Consider the following 26252-nt stretch of genomic DNA (forward strand, 5'->3'; position numbering starts at 1 on the left):
ATCTATTGGAGTTATTTTGTACTGCAAGATATGAGCTGATTACCATTGTTCATTTTCCTGATATCAGACATTTATTTCTTTAATGAAATCATGACTTGAAGGAAGTTGTCCTTTGACTAAAAACTGTAGCCTGTAAAATAAAGACATTTGCAACCATCCATGAAGGTGATCTGTTCAAGAGGGGGACAAAGGGGTGTAGTAAGTGAGTCATTTCATTATTTGGAGACAACAAATCTCAATTTTAAGTACTTTAAAGTGCCTGTTGGAAATGTATGTATCCTTCAATGCTTTATTCTGCATTTGGCAAGTGTTATATCATTAAAAAAAACTGATTATTTCATTACTTTTCCTTATCTGTTACTTGTAATACTCAAAAGGTATAGCCTGTATTTTGCTCAGTCTAAAAAAACAAGTACAGACTCAGTCTTGAACTTGGGTTCATGGTTTGTTATTTTAACAAAAAAAGGTGGGGAAAAATTCATGTTACAACCAAAAAACAGAAATGTTATTTTAAAAATGTTCACACGCCCAGCCCCGGAAGTATGAGTAAGAGATGACAATTTATTGTGTCATTCAGCGCGGTTGTTATAGAAGATCTGAATTAGTAATGAACTTTTCTGAGGTAATGTGCAACCTATGATAATTGAAATAATGAGTCACAGATTGTAGACTGAAACAGCAACTGTCAACTTCATGACATGGAAATTTTCCATTAAGTCTTAATGAATCCTATTGATAGTGGAAATATTGAGGTGTTGAACAATGTTGGGCTACATTTAACTACAAATTTACACATAGTGTCAAGCTTGCTGGGCTGTTTTAACTGTTACATACAAAGCTCTTTCAGGACTTTAAAAAAGAAATCTTCAGTCATTTCTTTAAACATGACAAATAAAGTTTCCTTATAATTTTAAATAAATGTTTACAGGGAGCCAGTCAGGTCCCAGTGCCTTCCTGTTTATATTTTAGATGTTGCTTCAGCCCTACAATCTGAGAAGTCTCAGTTTTGCTTTTCATGTCTAGTAGCAGCATAAAGACTAAAGATATATGGAAAAGATGGAGGTAAAGAAGATGAAATAGAAAACTGATTTGCATGTGTACATGTTTTGTTCTCTCAAAAACACCATATGGAGGTAGGCCTACGGAAAACACCACAACTTGCAAGAGAGTCGACATATTATTACAGCCATAAAACAACATAATTACATAATAAGTAGCATTACTATCTTATAAGTACAGAAGCTTGACACATTGGGACATAACGATAACAGGCTGCTATATGGCTAAAAGCAAGGCTGTGGCCCCAGACCCTGAAGGCCCCGAAGGCTTCAAGTTCACAGTGTGTCAGATGTTTGTGACAGTTTGATGCCAGCACCTCTAAATTGCAATGTCAACAGAAATGATGAGGACCTCAAGGTGGTGAATATTTCCTATTTCATAATCTTGAGGCCCTGTGTGTCAAAATATAGTTTTAAGACCTTTTTGAGGGAGTAGACATTTACAGTATACATGTTTCTAACCGAATTTGTGTTCAGTCAAATTACCACAGATTTTTTTACATACTGCAAAACTGGGGCCAGGTATAACGTTGCCAGATCCAGCAGGCTCAGAGACAGCTTCTACCCACAAGCCATCAGACTGTTGAACTCTGGGACTTTGTGAACATACATAACACACACATACACACACAGTCTCTATAATACACAGTCTATATTTGTATATTTCTCTCTCATTTGATTATACTTTTTCATTTTTTCATCTCTACTCTTCTTATTATTATTGTCTTTATATTGTGTGTTCTATGTTATTAATACTGTAACACTTTGAGTTTCACTATGAATGAAAAGTGCGGTACAAATTAAATTCATTCCTTCTTCTTCTTCTTCTTCTTCTTCTTCTTCTTCTTCTTCTTCTTCTTCTTCTTCTTCTTCTTCTTCTTCTTCTTAACTCTAATTGCAACTACAACTCGGAGAAGCCAAATTTGATTGCCTTCAATGTTGCATCTGCTGTGTTGCTGCTCTTGAATATTGAGCATAGTAGGTCACTGGTTGATATCTGGGGCAAGGCATAATATAGACTGCCATGTGTAGTCTGCTGTGTGTATGATGGACATTTGAAGACGGTTGGGAGGACACACGGTCAGTGGGTGCCCGTAGCTCCTTTTTTGGCCACTAAAAAGGACACACATGACCCATGCCCTGTCCACACACTTTCTATTCCTGTAGCAGTCCGCCACCCAGTGGACAAATCGTACAACTACACAATTCAGCTGAATCCCATCATGCTTTGCCGTGCCCGCCGACCCGAGAGCTACTGATGCTAGGCTAGCTGCCGTTAGCTCCGGGGAGCGGACATGTTGTACCGACCCTTCCTTGAATAAACATCGCTCAAAGCGGGGAATAAAGGGGTTGAGGGGCGTTGGGCAATCATGGACGCCGTCAACGCCTTTAACCACGAGGTAAGCTGCTTTCCTGGCTCCATGAAAGTCTGTACACACCAAGTGTGGCGGTGCTGGTCATGGAGCTGTGTTGCATTGAAGTTAGCCGAGCAGCACAGACCAGTGGGCCTGGACATGTCCACCTTAACCTGGGTTAGCGTTTGTGTTGTACACCTACAGCACACATAGTGTTGTTATTGAAATGAATTATAGGACTTTCTGCCAGCTAGCGAGCAAACATAAGGATATCTGTAAACGTGGTCTCCAGGCTCAAAGTTGTGGTAGACTACATTAACGTTAGCATGTGGGAGAGTGGTCTCTAACGTTGTTGTTGGTAACAATGCTCCTGGCTACCCCTTGAGCAAACAGCAACATCTAATATGTTATTGCCATACTGCAAGGTTATGAAGAAGAATGTCCATAACTGCTTAAATGCTATACACAGCATGCAAGAAGACCTGATGTTGTCAGAAATCTAGTCAGTAGCCTGGAGAAGTCATGTATTGGTGTTTTTGGTTCCTCTCGTTTCTACTGATGGCCTTTTCAGTCTTTGAGTCTAAACAGTTACCGTATCTGGGCCCATATAGGCTAGTTGATGACCACTGAGTGGTAAACACCATCCTGTTATATCACAACTAGTACTGATAATATTTGTTTATTGCACCAGAACAACATGGGCTATGAACAGTTTCAGATACTTCTTGAAAAAGTTCCTGCAGTTTCTATCTTGCACAGAAACAGAAAATACAGTTTATGGATTCCAATCACTATTGGATGTTATATAAATATGACAAATATGTCTAGTTTAACTGTAATGTATTAAAAGAGCTAACATGTACTCTGGTAATGTCTAGTTTGCCAGTTTATCTCAGAGTAAGCAAAGCCAGGCCCACCACACAGCTAATATAAACATAGTCATGTGCACCACACAACCATCAGGACACTTAAGCATCCTCAAATGCACACACCCTTCTACTTTGTACAGTTTATTTATTTCTAATTCCATCTAATGCACCATGCTCTATTAAGGCTGCATCATGTTGTCTGTGTAACATGGTTTCTTCTGCTGTTTGTTGACTTCTTGGATCTTCCTTACCTTAAATAATTGAACATCTATCATTGCATTCCCATAGGCCCTAGGGGGACTTAGGGAAACTCTATTTTAGATAATCAGATGCCAGTTTCGAGTGTCTGCACGTACCACCTTTGTAGCGGGTGGAAAATGAAAGTGGTAAACAATTGAAAGGGATGCATTTCACTGTTGTTGCAGCACATTTCACTGTAATACCAGAGCTTTCAGCCCCAGGCCCCCACCAGAGCATAATGAACAACATAACAATCACACATGATGGAGAAGCAGTGGAAAAAAAAAAGAATCAGTCTGCTGAACCAACCACAGTGTCACTTTTCAGATTGTCAGCAGTGGCAGCCACTAAAAAAGATTGGGATATTGGTTGCTTAGAGCTTATAATTTATTTGTTGCTACTAAAATATTCAGCTGTTAAGAGCTTGTCACTGAAGTGTGTCTCTCTGATATCGAAAGACATGAGGGTACCAGTAAAAGCTGATTGGCATGATGTCTTGACACTAGTTTCACTCCTTTTCCACTTTTCCACTCTGTCTCTAGTTATTCTCGTTGATGGACTCCAAGCCCCCAATATCTCGGGCAAAGATGATCTCCATCACCAAATCGGCCATCAAAGCTATGAAAGTAAGAATGAGTTTGGCATTCCTTTGTTTCGAAAGTTACTTGTATGTCTATCTGAGTGACATTTTGTGTTTTTCTAAAATCATATTCCTTATGTTTTTGAGCCTATATTGAGATGAGAAATTGCTCACCTTTCTCCTCTCCATCTCAGCTCTACAAGCATGTGGTCCAGATTGTGGAAAAATTTATCAAAAAGGTGAGACAAAAGTTGTCTAAATTCAGGCATCACCCAGTTCCTCCTCAGCAAACATGAATAAACTCTAATCTTTTTTCTCTGTCTGCTCTCTCCAGTGTAAGCCTGAGTACAAGGTAGCAGGTCTGTATGTAGTGGACTCCATCGTTAGGCAGTCCAGACACCAGTTTGGAGCAGACAAGGACGTGTTTGGCCCAAGGTTTACCAAAAACATTACAGGAACCTTTGAAAACCTCTGCCTCTGCCCCGTAGAGGACAGGGTAAGAAGAACAGGAGGAGTTGGTTAAACATTTCAGTGAGATGAATATTAGCTGGGATATTGCAGACTGTAGTGTTGTAGTCACAAATAGTACAGAATTTGGTTGAAGGATTTTTTCCTTTTAATGACAAATGTTCTCACCTATTTCCTTGCTTTTTTTTCTTTTTCTTTGTAGAGTAAGATAGTGCGGGTGTTGAACCTGTGGCAGAAGAATGGGGTGTTTAAGATCGAGGTTATTCAGCCCCTCTTGGACATGGCAGCTGGCTCTAGCAGTGCTGCTGCACCCTGCATGGGCACAGATGAGCCAGGTAATTTGTGTGTTTTGTGGTTTGTACACACACTTATACACTTAAATATCAGTGAGTGATGCTGGTGTTTCAAGGCATCTGTGTGTTGTACACACATGTTCAAGCTGTATCTCCTCCCTCAGGTTCTTCCCCACCTCCAGCCAAAGAGCCAGTTACTGCAGTAACAGTAAGCTCCACCATGACACCTGCTGCTCAGCTGCAAAACTCTGATGCCTTTGCTGCTGTGGCACAGCTCTTCCAGTCCTCACAGGGTCAACAGGTGGGTGTGTAGTACAGACTGGCGTTAGCCTTAACCTCAGCCTTTTTGCTTGTATTGTTCATTGCTTGCACATCTTCTATACCTTCACTAGTAACTGTTGTCTTTCACTCTCTCTCACTGGCACTTTTAGCTTCAACAGATGCTCCAGAACTTTCAGCAGCAGCCAGTGAAGCCCGAAATCATCACTCAGCCTCCAGTCCATACCATTCATACACATACTCAAAACGTCACCGCTGGCCTGGGTGTGGTCCCCCCGCATCCTCCCCTGCCCACCCAACCCACCCAGCAGAAGACGGCCTTTGACAAGGTGGCAGTGCGTTTTTGTATTTGTGATCAACACCTAAATGTACTCTTTACAATATTGTGGAGATCAAGCATTTTGTAGCACAGTGCATGAGTATGTTATAATGAAGGGGGAAATTTTAAACTGTACAGGCTCTTCCATGTTGAAAACATCATAAAAAGTGTGTTTTTGTTTACCTCTTTCCTAGAAATTGCTGGACCGTTTTGACTACGATGATGAACCAGAAGTCGGAGAAGAAACAAAGAAGGATGAACTATCGTCACAGCCCGCCTTGTAAGCCCTTCATTTATTACATATTCTACAGCATGTTTGAGATGCCAAGGAGTTTTTTTTAGACATGAAATAAAAGCTGTGAAACTGATGGTTTATTTTTATCATCACAGTATGCAGCAGCCTCCAGCCTTCCCACAGCACATGGAGCACTTTAAACCACCACTGATAAACATGTCACAAGACCTCTCACAACAGGTAGTAAGGAACTCATCTTTCCTGACAAGTCAAGCCATCTTCATCCTTGATTTTTTTTATTTTTATTTTTTTTATTGTAGCTTGTGTTACAGCATAGTAGTTATATAGTAGTACATATACTGTATACAATACAGTGTATGCTTTTTTAGATGTGGACCTCTATTTAAAAATAAATACTACATATGAAATATGTAAATAAAAAAAAGAAAAAATGGTGCATGTACAATAAAACTGTTGTACATGCAAAGTATTTAAAACAGTTTCTTTCTCAGGTTCCTCTTCCTCCTAACGGCCAGATCCAGGCCTTTGGTTTACCGCCAGGACAAGGCTTCCCAGTTATGATGCCTCCTGTGGGGCATGCTCTGCCTGGACAGCCCCTCCCTGGCTCCACTGGGCCCCCAGGATTCCTGGGGGGATATGTTCCCCATAATGCAGCCCAGCAACAACAGGTAAACTTGACAATAGTACAAAAGATATGTAAAATAGTAGCATCTAATAAGCTATAGTAGGATAAATAAAATTAGTCAAGTAAATGTCCATATCTGATTTTTGGACATTTTTCATTTTTGCATTAAAATTGTAATCAAGAACAAAATGCTATAAAATGTTACATGATACCTTTTTTGGCATACTAGTTAGTAACAAATCATTACCACATTCTCTCCATACCATATTAGGATTTGTCAATGGATATGGACCGTTCATCTATGAAGGATGGCAGACATGGGCGAAGGTCACACTCAGGCTCCAGGTTAGTATCTGAAATTGGATGCTTTGTGTCAAACTGGGTTTTTCTTCTCCACACTGATTTGTTATTTTCCATGTCTTTTGTCATGTGCACATAAGCTGCTCAGTGCTCATTCATGGTGAACATGTCATAAGTGGCACTGTCTTTTTTTTCTCTCTCTCTCTCTCCAGATCTCCAAAGCGGAGGAGGTCACGGTCTAATTCCCGTACACGGCGATCCAGGCACAGGCGATCCCGCTCGCGCTCCAGAGACCGGCGTCATCATTCTCCACGCTCCCGCTCGCAGGAGCGCAGGGAGAGAGAGAAAGAGAGGGAGCGACGGCAAAAAGGCCTCCCGCCACCCAAGAGTGAGACACTAAGCAGTGAGTCATAATCTATTTATGGTCGTATTTATTTAAGTAGGTAGACATGGACCTGAAATTATCTGTTAGATGTGCACAGCACGTTTCATTGTAGGTTCATAAAATGATTGTCTTTGGGCAACATCACTGAGTTTTTTTAAATAATTTTCCTCCCTTTGAAGTAGCGTATGTATTTTGAGTTCTTGCTCATGTTATCATCATTTCTGTCTCCTTTTCAGTTTGCAGTACAACTCTCTGGGTGGGTCAGCTGGACAAGAGAACACAACAGCAAGATGTCGCCTGTTTACTGGAGGAGTTTGGGCAGATAGAGTCCATCAATGTAAGTGGACCTGTGTAGATCAGTTGATCCACATGTGACCATATCCTGTAGTGTGTTACGATGATATTTGTATTTTCTCATCCAAAGATGAAAAATACATTGACTGGTTTGTTGTTCATATTTGATATTTATGTTCATATTAGTGAACGACTGATTACATACAGTAGAATAAGTGTTCACGCCAAACAATCTCTTTTTTTTTTTTCCTCAACTGTCTGTCCTCTTTTGTTAAGATGATCCCTCCACGTGGCTGTGCCTATATTGTCATGATACACAGGCAAGATGCCTTCAGGGCTCTACAGAAGCTCAGTCGAGGATCCTACAAAGTTAACCAGAAAGCCATCAAGGTGAGTGAGCAACAGATATTGCTGCTTAGTAATGCACTTTTACACAAAAAGTGCAATCCAAAGAGAAAACTGAGAGTTGTATAATTAAATCACAGATTGTTTTCTGTTCATTCTTTGCCAGATTGCTTGGGCATTGAACAAGGGCATAAAGGCTGAGTATAAACAGTATTGGGACGTGGAGCTGGGTGTCACCTATGTGCCTTGGTCTAAAGTCAGAGAGGACCAGCTGGAGGAGCTAAAAGAAGGAGGAGTATTTGACGTAGATACCTTATCACCAGGTAAAAATACTACATCATTGAGCATTTCATACCCTGCCTCTGTTTTATAATTGTGAAAATTGCTTTCACTAAAAGATGCATCAGCAACAAGCTGTATTAATGACATAATTGTGTATTACAGCGTAATTTTTTAGCAATTCTGAATTGTGTCTGTCCTCTCCAGAGTGGAGTGGAGTGAGGAAGACACTTGAGAACCCAGAGGAACTAACCCACAACGGCGGTTCAGAGCCACAGCAGCCGGAGGAGGCACAAGTATTACCTGTGACTGCCGCAGCTGCTCCTCCCGCTCAGGTTAACTAAAGTTGCAACATGTTTCCAGAATTTTAAAGTCTTTGAAGAGTTTAGAGAAATTTCAATCCATCACCGAGAAAATGTTTGTAAACTGTGGAACTTTTGATATAGAGTATGTGCCAGCTTTTCTTTCAGGGCTCTATGCAAATGCTCAGTTGTGTGTATCTGTGTATGGTACATAATCAGAAACGCACATATGGAGGCCACTTATAAAATAATATGACAAGCTGCTGTGACACCTGGTCCATACCTACATTAAAATCGATAGGCAGCTCAGATAACATAACGTGATTTATATTGTAGTTGTTTGATGGAGATAACGCCTGTGTGTCAGTGGGATGTATAACAGTTATCTTCCTCGTCGGACATCTACAATAAAACCTTGTAAATGTTCTCAGGTTCCTCCAATGCAGCAGCCAATGGTTGGTGTGGGTTCTCTCCAGCCTCCTGTCTTTCCTGGTCCCATAGGCATGCCTCCGCCTTCCTTCCCCCCAGGCGTTCCCCCTCCTCCTTTCATCAGACCCGGCTTCAACCCCATGCAAATGCCTCCAGGTAGTACCTCTACATAATCTCAAGACAAGATTTTGTTACCGGAAGTGTTCTGGTTTCCGTTTGTAGTCCGAGTAGTATTGACCTGTCACGTTTGAGCAGGCTTTGGTTGCATGCAGGTAAACAGTCTGTGTGGAGAGGAAAAGAGGCGGAACGCATTGGCCGAAATGCAGTCTTGACAATTCAGCTTTTTATCACAGCTTTTTTTAGTTTATCTGCATTCATATGCATATGTCTGTTTATGAAGATTAGCCAAAATGTTCTCTAGACCATCTCAAGATGCTAATTGGACTGTAAACAACAACCGGGGCACGGAAGAGGAAGTCTTGGCCCAGAAATCCGTTATCTTGATATCTGCTTGCTACACCGGAACCTCCGAAATATTGGCTGTTGCCCCCAGAGGCTAAATTGTCATCAGACAGATAGCCGATGGGTTCCAACACTTCCTCCTACAGCTGCCACTGAACCATTTCTCACTGGCTTTCGTTCAGTCTCTCTCTCTCTCTCTCACACAGTGCCAATTCTTTAATGATGTTTATCAGTATTTAACATACAGATTAAGGTCACTGTCTCACCTGTAGTTCTGTTCATTTAGTTTAGTTCATACTGGCTTTTTCCAAACAAATCAAGAGTTGTGAACACAAAATTGAACAGACTGACGGATAAGTCATTCATTGGGCAGTTATCAGCTTCACAATAATGCATCATGTTTGTTTTCTTGGTGTAACAAAGAGCTAATAAAGAAAGTCATGTGGAGCCCCATCTCATATGTCAAGAGTAGTGACAGGTAGACAAAGAGGTAGAAAGTAGAAACTTCTATGGTACAAAATAGGTGTTATGTACCGTAATAGTAAGGGGGGATAATTATTGTGTGGTCACTATATTTTGCTAATTTTTTTAATGAGAAACTGCAAAAATACATAGACTAGAACACACAACACACTGCTGTTTTAATTCTGACATGCCTGCGTGTTACCATGGTTACCAAATTATCTTGCTTAAACATGACTCTTTTACAGATGCTATAAGCCGATAGATTTCATAGTTTAGTTTTTTTATATATGCTAAAATCATTAATCTACTATTACGAAGTTCTGTAGTTTGCCCACTTTGCTTTCACACCACAAACAAACTGCACCACCTGCCACCTTCATGTTGTTAAGTCCACACCACAGTTGGATTGACAGGTTTCACACCAGCCCAAACAACCTCAATCAAATCGGCAAAATGCACTGGAGTTTGTTTGAACAGAACCAGACGTATTAGTTAAAGGATTTAAAGCACCCTAACTTCTCAACCCTCTTCTCCTAGGTTTCCCTCCCCCTGGTGCCATGCCTCTAGGTCTCCCACCTCCTTCCAAAGGTGGAGTTGAAGACCTACCTCTGGACCCAGCAGGTCTGGGCAACAGGAAAAATGATGAGATCCCTGAGGGTCCCAACCTCTTCAATAGCCAGATGGGACCCATGGGTCAGTCTGTCTTTCTCTCTTGATTTTTTCACAAATGAATATGTTGTTTTTACATTGTTGTTTTTAATTTTGCCTCATCCATTGTAAAATGATTGATGAATTGAAGGTGGCTGTTACTTGAGTTTGCCCATTAAAACTTGGAAAATGGCATTATCACTTTAAAAAAATGCAGGGAATCAATCATTAGAGTCACTGGCTTTGATTTTGTGCTTGTTAAATTCATATAGTTCTTAAACGCTCGATTGGTTGATGGGCAAAATTTTTTAATGATGACGAGGCTGATAATGATTAATTGGTTTTAATTTTCAAGTGAAACACAGAACCAAACATTCGTTATTTACAGCATCCCAAGTGTTAAGGCCTAAACGCACTGGAAGCATCTGACGCGCGTGTTTTGAAATATATCTATTGTTTTTAATGGCAGAACACGCACTAGAAGCGTTATGAGGTGCGTCAAACTGCCTCGACGCGCCTACTCCGACCTTGTTTCGATTGGTCAAATGCGGGCCCAGCGACCAAGGAGAGTGAGCGGTAGTGAGAACAGAACCGCTGAATGAGAGAAATAAAACGTTATATTCTGATTATTTTACGGCAGTTACATTTTAAAGCACAAACAGTCAACAGATGATTTACTGTGGACACAGACGCTCTTAGTTTCAGTTTTCATGTTCCTCCTCTGCATTTCTCCTTTTCATTCATTCATTACATCCAACTAATGCAGCAGTCAATAGAAAGAACAAAATGAAAAACCTGTGTTGGTTCTGTGGTTGGAATTTCAAATCTGATGCCTGCAGTGCGCCATAAGAGCATCAATTGACGCGTGTCAATCATCGCTTCAATTGTTTGAGCCTTTAGGATTAGCTGTTTGTAATACATTGGTGTTTTTGGACAAAATAAGCAGTTTGACAACATTTTTGTCCCTTTTTCCCAGTTAAGAAAAATCTAAAAGAGTTTTTTTGTTTTCTTTTTTTAATTAAATCTGTATTTTGTATTTGTTTCTCCATCAGGTAACCAGGTAGGCGTACCTCCAGGTGGTCCTCTGGGAAACATCCAACCCCCTTCTGGTGGTCTGCTTGGCGCACGGCCCGGAATAATTCCACTCCAGCGTCCTCCAGTCCCCCCACCACCGCACATGCAGCGTTTTCCTCCACCCCACGGGCCACGACCCCCTCACCCCAACATGCCCCCCGTGCCCCCACAGATGATGGCCAGAGGGCCACACCCTCAAATGATGCACCACGAACCCCCTCCTCCAAAAGGAGGCTTTGGGATCCCCCCTCCCCACAATATGAGGGCACCTTTCCCTCCGCATGGGCATGGCCCTCCTCCTCAAGGTCCTCCTCCTCCCTTTATCAGACCAGGGGGTCCTCGTGGCCCGGAGGGGCCTGATGACATGGATGTCAGACCATTCAGGGGAGACAGGCCTGGATTCAGGGACCGAGAGCCAGAGAGGGACAGAGACTGGGATCGAAATAGGGATAGAGAGAGGGACCGAGGCTTTGGAGGTGGAAGGCGTCCATTTGGTGATGGAGGGAGGGGAGGAGGCGGTGATAGAATGGACGGGAGGGACAGGCTCGGAGGCTGGCAGGAAGACGGAGGCGATCACCGGGGAGGTGGATGGGAGAGAGACAGAGACCGTGATCGGGACAGAGATCGGGACCGTGATCGGGACAGAGACAGGGACAGACGGGACTGGAGGGAGAGGCGAAGCAGCCTGGATTGCGACAGAGAACGAGGGAGGGGTGACGATGGGGATAGGGAGCGAGGGAGGGGGGAGGGAGGAGAAAGAGGAAGGGGAGAAGGAGGGAGCCGAGGGAGAGGAGCTGAGGGGAAAGAAGGGGACAGACCAAGGCGATCAGAACGGCGAGAGAGAGCCACGCGGTGGGACAGGGATGATCGATTGGCAGAACTGGAAAATATGGACAGATTTCGGACCTCTGACAGCACAGAGCAACCTCGTGTGACTCCTGTGGTTACCATGGAAACCAATAAAGAACCAAGTGTGGAAGATTCAGAAAAGAAGGAAGAATCAGAACCTTTAGCTCCGCCCCCAGAAATAACTACTACTGCTGCAGCAGAGCCGCTGCCGTCTGAGCCCTTACCGTCAGCTCAAAGTGACCCTGTAGAAACTAAACAAGAAGCAGAATCATAAACTGGCTCACTTCTTTTTTAGCCAGAGACTGCTGGAAGATAAAAATGGTGTTTTTGACTGATACCCCTGGTAGATGAATTTTGAAGAGTCACACTGTCATTTTGTCAGTTGGTAATTGGCAGTTTCTGGGCAGTAACACATTTCTGGAAAACGAATGTCTCCCATATGAAAATAGTTGTTTTCAGACTTTATGGTTTATCATCACATTTGGCTTTGCATCTGTGTCTTGACACACATGACCACATGAAAATCAGTTTGGTAAAATGGCTGTAGTTAAATATTGCCTGTCAACTCTAGTTTTTCCTCTTTCCTGTAAGTTATAAGTATGAATGGGGTGCTTGCATGTTAACTTAGTTCTGTCCATCTGAGGTTAATTTGAGTCTAGCTTTTATGTTTTTTCTCAAGTTGGTTTACAGATGGAGAAATCAAATGATTTCTATGACAGATTTTTTTTTTTTTTTTTTTACTTCACGGCCTCATCTGTGTAATACCAAGCACTCCCCAACAAAATTTTCATTTAAAAAAATATTTTTTTTAATCTTCCAAAATATGTCAAACACTGAATATCTTCTAAAACATCTACTTTCTGATAATAGAGGCTTCTTTGTTGTTTTCATCTCATCTTGTGTTTTATGTCTGCTCCTCTTTGCCATATCATAGCCAATAAGGCACAGTTGTCAAAAGGACTTCTAGGTGTTTGAGGGGACAAGGGCATGGATTTTATAAAAAAAAGTACAAATTGGGGAAGACATGCTCTTCCATGTTGGGGTAGATATTGAGAATTAGGCCTAGTACTTTGCTCACACAAATTGCTGCGTTTATTTGGTATTTTGTCCTCATTTTTGACTTTCTCACCTGATGTGCGCTTTTATTGGCCAATGTCCTTAAAACAGTCCACACTCAAAACATGGTTTTTATTTAAGTTTTTAAAATGTGTGTATTCCACTAGTACTGAGACTTACAAACACAGTACTGATAACAAGCTGGATGCATCCTCACAAGGTCTCTAAATCTAACTCAGATGTTTTTTTTTTTAACTGATAACGGGAATTACACCCAATTTCTTATGAAAAAAGTAACACTCCTATCATTCTAATATTTGAGGAATGATGAATGCTTCACCTTCTTTGATCATACTCTGCTTATCCAGATGTCACTTTGAAGCAACTTGTTGGTATGGAAAACTTTTAATTCTTGGTGTGTGTAACACCATATTCTTTGGTCACAGAAATATTACATAGACAAACACAGACCACCGTAGAGGCTCAGAACAAGTGACTAATCTTTAGATGTTGGTGTCATCAAATTTCTCGATATTGACTGAACGACCAAAAAGCATTTCAGATAAGATATTTCAACATAATATGCACAAAAATTAAGAATGAAAGAGAAGAAGAAACTTGTTGAGGAAGTAAAGAAATTTGATAATGTAATGTAAGGAGGAGTTTCAGTACAAGAGTAGTTCAGTGGATCTAGACATAGTGATCTATTGGTATGCAAACACAAAAGAGGATTACATGTATTTATGAAGACTTGTTCCCGGATGAGCACCAGCTGTTGAAAATCTCATTTAAAAAAAATCATTTGGGGTTCTATTGAATGTTTTGACAGTCAAATCTTTTTATATCCTTAAGGTGAAATGGAAGTAAAATGCCAATGCAAATTCTTGGTGTATACTTTGTAAAAGTTTTCTGTTGTCTAGAACTGTGTATATTTTATTTTTCAGTTAAGGAAATAGAGTAGACCCTTTTTTTTTTTTTTTTTGATCCAACTGGAAAATCCAACATGTTTATTAAAAACAATTGTACACCACAGGAAAAATGTGCATAAATTCAGGTGCCATATTGGCTTTTTGAACACCTGTTAGCAGGCAGAATCGATAAGCTTTATGTCTATGGTGGTCTTTTCTTTTACCTGTTTTGTATGGAAGGAAGCGGGGTCTCTCTTGGGTTAGAGTTGATTTGTGTTTGGACACCTCTTTCATTTTTCTCATGTACGTCAGTCAAACTCTGATTTGAATTAGTTTTGCCACAAATACAAAATTTAACCATGTATCTTCTTTTATTGTCTTTGATAAACAGCTTTCAAAGCTAGTGTCTGTTTCACTGAAGACACACTGTATCGGATATTACGTTGCTGACATCGGAAGCCCAGATTCTGCAAGCCCAACTCATGCGGTGCTTGAATAACTAATTTAAACTCAAAAGAACCAAGGGCAAAAGTAAAGTGATGAAATGAAGAGTATTGCTTGGGACACACTGCTGTAAATATGCTTGTATCACTGACGATTCCAAGGTGTAATGGTAAATGTTGTTTATAATCTGTTATCCGTTTATCCGAGAGAAACAAATAGACTTGGAAGGAACAACAGAGGCCCTTTGCTTTAACGTTTTTAACTCCTAATGGTTTGAAAGTTGACAGATGTTTCTATGGTTTGTTAAAAATACAAAAGACATGGAAGTAAAATCTTCAATATTTCAGCCATAGGAAATTGTTTTTAATAAACTATTTTTGTACCAAATCATTTTTTGCTTGTTTAAATGATGTCCAAATGCTTAATCCATATCCAACTGTCAGTCAATGTTGAAAGAAAGATCAAAACTGCTTGGTACACATTTTCTGTAATGATCTGTTTGAATTCCACTGGTCTCATAATTTACTGTGGTTTTTGAGTGATTTCACTAATGCTTACAGGTTGACAATGTACTTTACATCCACGGTGAAGAGTGAAACAGGTAAGAGATTCTATTTAGTCTTGGTCTCAACAATAGAGTGCTGATGGGACAGACAGCTTTGCAGCACACACAGTTTTCCCTTCAAATGTTCATCTTTATATGGCAGACCACTTATTAAGCTTCCAATTGGCTTTGTACCACTGCTGGACTGATAAGCACATGGTCAAACTGTTTGTGCCTAATGGTCACAGGACAGAGACAGGTTACTATATTTATAACCTATTGACAGTCTTGACCCCCAGCTTGGCTTAAGTCACCTAATATTGCAACATAGGTAAATATTGAGTCAAGTATGAGGTGTGTAGGCACTTCTAATATTATGATGAGGGAATTTGACTTTTCTGTTTATTATTAAATGTTGTTACTGTATCCGTAAATTACTGTTACTAAAATAGCAGCAATACGTTTTGTAATAGTTTGGTAATTATGACAATGCTCTAGCAAAATTATACTTCAAGAAAATGATGGAAATGTAATATCTTTTTCATGTTTGTCATGAAATTTCAGTGTTTTGCGAATCAGCTCAACTGGTTTGTCAACATGGACAATGTTTGTTTTTTGTTTTTTTATCAAAATTGATTAATAGTTTTGTTAGTTCAGGATTAGTTCACCTGGTGAGTCATTCTGAGTGGGCTGACTTCCATAATGGGAAGCGACCAATCAAAATCCGCGTATATGATTGTATTTTACTCTGATTGGCTATCCACATTATACGCCCGCCCATCAAGCACTTTACATACGGTTGGTTGTCTCTGTAGCCAACAAAAGCACGACAGAAACTTCAAGCGGCGTCTGAAGATATTAACTACTGCAAAGATGGTGTTGAAAGCTGTCTGTGTGCTGAGAGGAGCTGGAGAGACCACTGGGACTGTTTATTTTGAGCAGGAGGTAACACCTTTTACAATGCTTCCAGAGGAAGAAATGTCCAGTTAGTGACTTTCATAACATTTCGGGGTGATTTGCCATGCATCCTCTTGGCAGCGTTAGCGCTCGTATGCTAGGCTAGCTAAGTTTTCCATTCAGAAGCCAGGGACGTTAGTAATATAAGATCTGTTTTGAGGAGCGATTACGCTAGCTAGCTAGCTAGATATTAGCACGAATAGCCAGCGAACTTGGTTAGAGTTAGCAAATCAGCGTAAATTTACATAGGTTACCCAACAGTGTGCACAATTATTCAATGCAAATTAATGTTAGCCTGCAAGTTGCAAAGCAGCAATTAACGTAAAGTTCGCATGCTGTCAGTTATTGCTAATTTCCTCTAATTATTCAAAGCGCGCGGCTCATGTGAATATGTTCTAATTATCTGCTTAATATGCCAGCTAAAATCTGTGTTTTGTCATTAAAGTCATAACCTTTGAACGTTGAAGGCCTGTGATGTGTTAATGATCGACAGCCCATGCATAGGAAACGCCTGTTGAATGAAGTTCAACGTTTTCAGTGTCAGTTTAAAACGTTAATATTGCCAGTTTGATGTGATTTGCTGAATCACAGAGTCTTCTTTTTTTAACAATTTTGCAACCTGTGAAACTTAGTTTGAAGTCAAAAGCTGCAAGATTATTGGCAACGTTAACGTTTTAAAACCAGAAAAGCTTGCCAACTAATTGCAATTTTGCTGAGTCACTGCCTGCCGTCGTTCTTCTTGCTTTTGTGCTATCTCGAATATCTGGCCTTGTTGACAAGGATAAAGCCTGACAAGGCAACCTCGTGTCATGTAGGGTGAGAGTCTGCAGTATCTTACCACCCAGAAACACCTGCAGATGAATTCAATGGTTATTGCACGTTTAGCCGATATTGTATGGTTAGACGGAAAATCTGTATACGCAGCCCCTGACCACAGGGCAGATATTTTGTCCAGTTAAGTCGACTATGTAGTTCATAGTTCATTTGGCTGTATTTTGAGGGAAAATACTTGTACATGCAGCGATAACTCAGTCTTAGTTGACATGATCTGCACCTCGTAAATAGCAACACACGTACATTTTATTGTTGCTTGATGATTTATTATTTATTTAACCTTTTATACTGAGTAGGTTGGCTTGGCATACCTGCTCTTTTACAGCACCAATTACAGAAACAAAGTAAATATAACGGACAAAGCTATTATTACACAAACCTTGACATTTCCCACTTCTGGACAGTAAACTATTCAACAAGCAATTGGTGGACTCTCAACCTGTGATTCATAAAACCATAGTGAAAATAAGAAATTCTCAGTGAAGAATGAATTTTGAATATGTAGAAATGGTAAAGATGAAAATCCCTCCTGCATACGGATGTCAGGGTCAGCGACAGTACCCAGATAATATGTTGCTAAAGGGGTTTAATTACAGTAGATATAACTGATAAAAGAACTTGAAGTCAAAATATGAACATCAAAGTATCTAAAACTGTTTCAGCGTTACAAAAGTCTTTTTAATTAGCCTCATTAAAGAAATTACACTTTTTTTGGCATCTAGTGGCTACATCAATCAAATGCAAGTTGTTCAGTTATCCTTTACATCTTATTACAAACAAGAATGATGACCTAGGTAATACAGATCTTCTTGCCATGTGGCTTTGACAGCTCTTTTGTGTCTTCGTATTCTCCTATTAGAATGATTCCAGCCCTGTGAAGTTGACAGGAGAAATCAAAGGCCTTACTCCTGGTGAGCATGGTTTCCATGTCCATGCTTTTGGAGACAACACAAACGGTGAGCGTCTGACAATAGTTAGTCAGGATTCCGAAATCGCAGGACATTGCAAATTAATGTCACCACATTTCCAGGTTTTGGCTCGCTTATACCAATTTGTGAATATGTGTCATAATAAAGATGTTTTTGTAAATTTCCCTTTCCCAGGGTGCATCAGTGCAGGGCCTCACTTCAATCCCCACAACAAGAATCATGCCGGTCCTAATGATGCAGAGAGGTGAGTCTGAAGGAAAGCTTGCCTGTAGTGGCATGAAGGATTATAGTGTTATGCAAATATGTGTGCATTTAAAGATCCCTCACATGAGAATTGAGAGTAGTTTTAAAAATGGATCTTTAAATCACGACTCTGACTGTGAAATTTTGAAAGGATCATATTTGATCAATCACTGAATGAAATGGGGAGACCTTTTATTGATATAACTGTTTGTATAACAGGGAGCGACAAGGGGAAATTTGACATTCATTGTTTGGGAGGTCTTTGAATAGATGAGTCATATTTCCTGTGGTCTAACAACACCTCAAAAGTTTGCATAATTTTGCATACCATCAGTACACAGTTTGAGGGTTTTTGTTCTCATAAATGTTTTGATATCACAGATGATTTGATAAGAGGCTGAACTAGCAATGATTTGCTTTCTGCGAGTGCACATTGATGGTTTCACTCTTCTGATGGGAGCAAAACTAGCTTTTTATATTGCACTTTTATTTCCTCTTTTATTACATAATAAAAGTTGAGAGACAGACAGGAAATATGAAGGGAGAGAGAAAGGGGTTTGACATGCAATGAAGGCCCTGGCTGGAATCTAACTGGTGACATTATGTTCATGATATACGCCATTAGTGCCACCAGACCCCCATTTCACACTCATTTCACGTGTCACTTCAGTAATGTGATGCATCAAAAGACAGCACCAGAGTGCACCATGGCAGGGAAAGCAGTTGGCAAACAGATACGAAACGTGAGGTGGTAGACATACTTCTTCCTCGCACATTTACAGTTTTAACAATTTTTGAAACACCGACTTAAAACATTTACTGCCACTTAAGGGTAAGAGTGAGATTAATGAAGACTTTTTTTATTTTCCCAGCAACATGATTATGACCTGAAGATAAATTGATACACAAATAATATCAACCATAGGCTATTAGTTTGTACTATGCATTTAAAAAGTCTTCTCACAGAAGATATTTAACTCAATTCAACTCACCATTTTCTGACATTTTATGGACCAAACAATCAATTAATCAAGAAAATAATCAACAGATTAATTGATAATGAAAATAATTGAGTTGCAGCTCTTGTTTACATGATTCTTCATAAATCTACAGTAGATTTATACATGTACACATAGTAATTTTTATATAAATAAAAATGACAATACATAAAATCTGACCAGAACAGATGATTACAGGAGAGAGTCACAAGTAGATTAATTGTTCATGCTGAGACGGGCTTAATGTGTGTAATTTTCCTATTTAAAACATTTTAAACAGGCATGTTGGAGACCTGGGAAACGTGACTGCAGGAGAAGGTAATGTTGCGAAAATTAACATCACGGACAAGATAATCACCCTCACTGGCCAGCACTCCATCATTGGCAGAACCATGGTGGTAAGGAAAAGTTCCCGTCACTTTAGTAGGCCAGGTTTTAGCCCCCAAATTATTATTTTTTTTCATCTTGCTTTATGAGACATGGCTCGTGTGTGGGAGGAACTAAAACTAATTAACTCATTTGACTGTGCTCTGTCCTATGTCTTTAGATCCATGAGAAGGCTGATGACCTGGGAAAAGGAGGCAACGAAGAAAGTCTAAAGACGGGCAACGCAGGTGGACGTCTGGCCTGTGGAGTCATCGGCATTACCCAGTAAACAATCTGCTCGAACTTGGAGCAGAAGCACTGGAAGCAACTTTCCCCCTGAGCACTTAGCAGGCGCAACATAGCTACTTGATGTGACAGTTTGTCCTTTTCAATACTCTGAGGCTTTTTATTTACTAACTAGTCAAGAGAGTAGATGAGCCATGCTTTACCTCGTCTGTTCCTCACGATAATTGTATGTATGTGTTTCTATGTCTGTTCATCAGTTTTGGTCCCAAAGAATTGGCAACGCACAAGTAATAAACTGATGTACATGATTTACAAAGTCTATCAATAAATTATGAGGTCATCTGGATGCTGTGTAATTGTTCTGCCTATTTGCAATGTGCATGTGTAGGATGTTACGACACATTCAAAGACCTGGAATAAGCATGGACTTGAAGCTTTTGTTTTCCAGGCCTTGAAGTTGTGACATGTCTGGCCTTTGCATTTCAATAATAGACCTTTTTACCTCTTACAAAAAACATGGTGAGGGCCCATATGTCACATATAAAGAGAGATTTCTCCTTGATGGTTTCATATAAATAACTGTTTGAGGTCCACAGATGCAAAAATTAGACAAAGGTCCAATACATTTCTGTGTAGCACAATCTTGTTTTTCTTTCCTGCACCATTAATTTTAGGACTCCCCAGATTCCTCTCTTGACGCACTGGACAAAACCTGGGTTGACCCTTAGTATTGAAGCCAGTAGTGAGCTGTGTGTTGTGTACTTCAAATCTCCTTCTACTCAAAAAAAATGTGTTTTTCATCTTGTTCCTACCGTTGGATGTTTGAGCTTCACTGTGCGGAATGACATATGTGCAGGCTGTTTTTCACATTAATCTGCAGAAAGTGGAAAGTTTCATGCATCATTTGTGACATCACAAATAGTTTGGAAGCCAAATCTCTTCCAACATTCAACTTGCGCAACTGTGATGTGGAAAGTTAAAGCCTCCAGTGAACAAACACTGAGAATCAACTTCTGAAATTAAATATATTTACATTCAGAATCCGGAATTTTTAATTAGGGGGAATGAATGGATGTAATTTTCAAGATTTTAACAACATAATTGAACTCTTTGAAAAAAACATATCAGACACATGATTATTCAAAGTAGAGCGTTTTATATATAGGCCTACATCTCTAAACATGTCCTGATGGGATCTTTGATAGAGACTTAGAGGCAGTAGCGACTAAATTGCAATCAGGTTAATCTGGTTTAAGCAACCCACTTTTCTAAATGGTCAGTGAAACTGGCGGGACACGGAACCGGATTTCGTTGTAATACCGGTGCTGACTGGACATGTTTGCTAGTATGGCGCATGTTGGAATAGCTCCTCAGGTAAGTCATGAGGTTTTATGTGTTCTTGCTGGCTCACCAGTATCACATGGGCTTTGTTTAAAGTTGAGCAGTTGTGAATTAGCTGTTAACTCGACTTCTTGGGTGCCGAGTGTGATGACTGCTCGATGTGTTATGCCAGCTGCTCCTATAACTCGCTGATTTCAACATTTACAGCTACAAAAGATACGTTTGAGTAGCGGAAATTAAAGTAATAAGATTACTTTTCCAACGAGAAATATCTACATTGTGACTTACAGGTTAAATTGTTCAAGTAACCTGACCAACGCTGTAAAGGAAATGCACTCTTGTTAAATACATACAGTAGGTTAGTTGTTCTCAAACAGAAGAATGAAAGAAAAGAGACAGGTGTGGAACAATATAATTTATTTCAAGAGTTATGTGCCTAACCAAACAATGAAAGCCTGAATTTAGGCTTTCATTGTTTGGTTAGGCACATTAGGTTGTGTTGCTCTTGTTTAATGTGCTTAGTTTTACATCAGAACTTTAGTCTAACACTATCATCACATTTGCCAGATTTTCGTATTCACAGGGAGTCACTGATGGTGTTTCAGTCATGATGCTTCGCAGTCCACCTGGCAGGAGGCTACAGGTAAGGAAAAAAAAAAAGTTTGAGATGTATTGAAAGAGACTCATTTTCAGTGATATCTCGAAAAACCACCGTGCTTGGTTGGATACTCTGGCAATAAGACATTTTAGCCTGATGTTGACATGCGGGTCACCAAAAACAATGCAATAAAAGAGACTATAAGTAAGTTTGAAGAGGTCATTTTTTAAAAATACGACTGAATGTAAAAACCCTAGATTATCATGCAGGGGATTTTCTAGGAGGTCCTTTTTGTCGGCGCTGTGTGCTGTATTAAACTATATCATCCTCTAGAGGGCAGCAGTGTTACTCTTCAAATTGTAACAAACGCTAGTCTGACACGAGGAGAGACCGGATCACAGTTTGTCCTCCTCATCAAAATTTTAAAATGCTGTCTTGTAGAGTGTAACTACCAGTGGCTGGAATACAATGTCCACAAGTTTAATTATTGATTATATATAATTATTTCCTTTTAAATTATTAATTGCAGGTGCACGTACATAAAAACATTACATTTCATGAACATCTCAGGTAGGGCATGACAGTCAAACTACTAAAATATAAATAACAGTTAGTGATTGGAAATTTTGCATTGAAATTGGATTCTTGGTCTCTGCTCTTCCCCCCATGGTATTAATCTGAACAGCTGTGCCCTGCACCAGCCAACACACACACACACACAGTAAAACACATGGACACACTCTTATATATATACACATTCCTGCTTAAATATGTGCATGGTTGCTGAGACTGCATGTTCTAAACGCTTTTTTCCTTTTCATGGGAATTGCGGACGCTTCCATGTGAAGTGACTTGGCACCCTCAGCTCTTCTTCCAGTGAAGTGAGAGATTGGAGTGCCTTCAATGGAGTTAATACCTCAGGAAGCAATCATCCAGAGGCAAGCTGTGGAGAGTGTGTACTTTAAATTCATACATGGAATGTTTAGCTCTGAAGATGTGCAGTGGAGTAATCATAAAAGTCAGACGAGTGGAAATGTGTCGGCATATGGGGTGTTTCTCTTCATCTGCTTTCTAAATAATGGTAGATTTGTAAATTTCAGCTTTGACGTTGGCAGCGTTAAATAAAAAATAGGGAATCTCAAGGTAGGATTTTAGAATTAACATCTGCAGGTGTTATTACAGTTTTCATCTGGGTCGTTAGTTGTGACAAAACATTGGTTTTAACCTTTTAGCTCATTATGTTACAGAGAAAAGCGAAGCCTTTTACAATTGACCAATTCTATTTTCTCCTTTTGTGGTAGCAGAATGTGTTAGTATACATATATGTATGTGTTCACGCCGCACTTGGGTACCTGTAGTGATGCAGGTTTTAGACCCAGAACTTGCAAGCATCCCAACACCGCATAGAGGAGTTGAAATAGCTGTATTAGTGTAGACAGATGCAGCCAGCAGACCAGAAAGACAGACTGACTGTAAAAAGCTGGTATAAATAGCCTGGGAGTGGAGGTGATGAATAATAGAGACTACCAATGCTGCTGACAGTGAAGGAGAGAGGCCGTGACAGCAGGAGAGTCCAGCAAAGTATGAAGTATAGTATGAAAGCAGAGAATGGAAAAGAATAGAGAAGAAGACAAAACAATGAGGAAGAGACTGAGAATTTTCCAGCCAGCTGTCGACAGAAGTTATGGGTCATATGTCAATATAATATTGCCTTTTTATGAATAATCAGCCTACTCTATTTTCTTCCTTGGATAGGACTTAAATGGTACAGTTTGTTCGATTGATTTTCAATGCGTATTTAGTCCACGCTACACATAAAAACTGTTATGCTGAGATTCCACTCTTAATGTTGATTATTATTGGGTTTATTAGTCAAGGTTTAAGCTGTAACTTTGTGCCTCGTATCTAAAGAGAATAACTTAATCGATGATAAAAGCATATCAACTTAAACATCATCCTTCACCTTTACAGCACAGGCCTTCAAATTCAACTCGAACTTCAACTTCGAATGAACCAACACATAACAGACAGCCTACGCTTATGAAAGGCTTAAAGCATAACTGTCACTGGCAAATTACGTTCAGGTGAAAGGTTATGCCTAAGGTGTAGTCTTCCATTAATAGCCATCGCCCCAGGGTTTCACATGGCACAGTATATGTGCGTGTTCCTCCCAATAGTATTGGTGAACCAGTCCTACAGGGTTCAGTCCTTTTGTTGCTGACAATGAGTGGATGTTTACGCGTCATATTAGAAAGAAATGGGAAAAGAAAGTCCTGCTATTAATTGATATCCAACACCCACATGCATACAGTCACACTGGGAGGTGGTAAGGCTGTCCCTCTGGTGTTCGCAGAACGATGACTCAGAGGTGGAGGTTTTTTCTTCTTTTCAACAAGTTACATAACTGGCAGAAAGGGCACTTAACTGGAATGTGAGTGCGCGTATTTGTCTGCAACTATGTGCATGTCTGAGTAGGTGCACTTTGTCTGTATTCGCATTCACGGGGTTGTCTTTTTTAAAATTTTTCTATACACGTCTCTAGTTTTGCACTCCAAAGCACTGCTGACAAGAACCAGTGTGATCACATTTCTGAAGGTGGCTTCCCATTGTTCACCCGAGGGCTGCAGCAGCAGATGTACAGCCCAGAACCCAACCTAAACACTTTGGACAGGCTTTTACTTGTTTAACAGCTAAACACTATATATACACACACACTGCATTCCTTCTCATCTTCAATCTGTATAGGTGATTTATCTGAGCTGCAATATTATTCCACGTCCCTGCATATCAATTACTGGGAAAATGAAAAGCTCATTTAGATGTATGGCTTCCTAACAGATGTGATCGAGGCAAAATGGCAGTCAGCTCAAGTTTGGAATGAAATTATAACCACTGAGCGACTGGCTTCAGTCACGCAAGATTGCACAAGTTTGTGTGATTTAGGGTGCAACTGTTACTCTCTTGAGAGACAGCTTACTGTTAAGTATCTGCATTCACACAAACACATGATTTGAAATGAACACAGGAGCCTATTCTGCACTCTAGCCTGAATGATCCTATTGAGCTATTGGTGCTCCCTCCCCTCTGACCCTCCTCTATTCTCTTGGGTGAAAGTCCACCTTCCGGTACGCAGTCTACCACTGACATTGCAGGGTTATTTTAGAGACTAGGAGCCATAGGTCAGGGGTGAGATGCCATAAATGGTGCCCGTCCTATGAGACATGGTTGGTTGGTAGACAGACTAATTACAAGGCCCCTGTCACCCAACCTCTGACCCCTGAGCTCTGTGTCATGTGATCATGAGAGCGGAGCCCCTGAAGATCCCGTTGACAGCTAATTTCTCTTTTTTTCCTGGTCATGTCCACCTCTATTATACTGCAGATTAGATATCATGTTTCACTCTCCGTCTTCTAATAGGTGTAGTTTGGGCAAAAGGGGGGAATGGAGAAGGGTTTAAGTGTTTGAATGCTGTATTATTTGTATGACAATGGTTTAGTAGTTTCTAAGCGCAGCAGACAGGCCTCAGCAGAACGTAGGATGAGGTTACACCATGTGTAGTCCATGTAGAGATGACTCCAGAGGGACTCAAAGGCTAATTTAACACATTACAAACCCCGTCTCATCCATGGTGAAACAGCAGTCTAGGGGTCTGACCTTTGAACTCGTTGACCTGCTAAACCTGTACAACCATAACTCTCACTTTTACCCAAGAAGGTGCTTATTTTTATTACTCTTGCTAGTGTAATGGCTGTAGGATTCGCAACACTGTTTAGTAGATTGCTGCATGAAGGAAGGCGGGGAGACAGAGATCATTTGATGTTTGGCAACTGAGTGTCCTGCCAGACGCTGACCTTGTGTGACATTCCAGAGATGCTTCTGTGTCTAATTCCTCAACGGTCGATAGCAGGAATATCACATGTGTTGATCGCAATCAAGTGACAGTGAAAAAAAATCAATCTTTCATTTCAAAATGTACAATTTATGTACTTTGCATTAATTGAAAAAAAAAACATCTATAAATTCATTGCTAATGAAAATAATGGTTAGTTGCAACCCCTAACAAATCATGTAAGTTATTTTGTATGACATCTGTATGAAAGTGGCCATAATCGTGTGAGAAACAATACACATACATTTTTGTTCATCTACATAAATTGTACAATTTACATGTATGATTCTTTCAGATTGTTTACAGAACTTATCAGATCATAAACGCCTTATCTCCCCTCTGTGTTTTGATATTCCCTCTCTTTCTTCTCCCCCACCTCTTTTCCCCCCCCCCAGAGCTGGTTCATGTAGATTTTTCCCTGCAGACAGACTTCAGATTCTGTTATGTAAATTAATTCCCCATTCAAATATTTTCAAAGCAAATATTTAGCAAGGAGTTACAGAAGAAGCAAGTTGTAAACAAGATAAAGAGAGGAAACCAGTTTGCCACACGTTGTCAGCTTAAATCGTATAGGGAGGGCCGTGAGTGAGTAGGAATGTGTGTGTGTCACACTCAGCAGAGATACTGTACATTCTGTTCAGAGGTCGGATTATTGAACCGTGCGGAATAGATCGGTCTTTACCTTTTCCTGAAATGATATCGACTCACACTACAGCAAGTGTGTT

At 40.2% G+C, this 26252-nt stretch overlaps 3 protein-coding genes across 5 annotated transcripts in view; all 3 read left to right on the plus strand.

Moving 5' to 3' along the window:
- The first annotated feature begins 1975 nt into the window (after nt 1-1975).
- On the plus strand, nt 1976-14969 carry scaf4a (SR-related CTD-associated factor 4a). The gene is made up of 19 exons (XM_042431995.1): nt 1976-2458; nt 4065-4148; nt 4297-4341; nt 4437-4598; nt 4773-4905; nt 5028-5164; nt 5295-5471; nt 5656-5741; nt 5852-5936; nt 6209-6385; nt 6614-6687; nt 6855-7045; nt 7264-7364; nt 7598-7711; nt 7833-7989; nt 8153-8280; nt 8679-8832; nt 10141-10296; nt 11304-14969. The coding sequence occupies exons 1-19, from the start codon at nt 2429-2431 to the stop codon at nt 12446-12448; spliced, it is 3336 nt and encodes a 1111-aa protein (XP_042287929.1). The 5' UTR covers nt 1976-2428; the 3' UTR covers nt 12449-14969.
- Nucleotides 14970-15930: 961 nt separating this feature from the next.
- sod1 (superoxide dismutase 1, soluble) lies at nt 15931-20045 on the plus strand. The gene is made up of 5 exons (XM_042430452.1): nt 15931-16071; nt 17777-17873; nt 18021-18090; nt 19368-19485; nt 19635-20045. Exons 1-5 carry the CDS (start codon nt 16000-16002, stop codon nt 19740-19742), a joined length of 465 nt encoding a protein of 154 aa, XP_042286386.1. The 5' UTR covers nt 15931-15999; the 3' UTR covers nt 19743-20045.
- An 829-nt stretch (nt 20046-20874) lies between these two features.
- The window catches only part of tiam1a (TIAM Rac1 associated GEF 1a), a 77074-nt gene continuing 71696 nt past the window's right edge, over nt 20875-26252 (plus strand). The window contains exons 1-2 of one of the 3 annotated variants that reach the window (XM_042430444.1): nt 20875-21073; nt 21608-21683. The gene's annotated coding sequence lies outside the window, so the exon portion shown is untranslated. Of the gene's footprint in view, nt 21074-21210; nt 21440-21607; nt 21684-26252 lie in introns of those variants that run through there. The other 2 variants (XM_042430446.1, XM_042430445.1) reach the window with 2 other exon arrangements.

This window comes from Thunnus maccoyii, chromosome 13, assembly GCF_910596095.1.
Source record: "Thunnus maccoyii chromosome 13, fThuMac1.1, whole genome shotgun sequence".
Lineage (NCBI taxonomy): Eukaryota > Metazoa > Chordata > Actinopteri > Scombriformes > Scombridae > Thunnus > Thunnus maccoyii.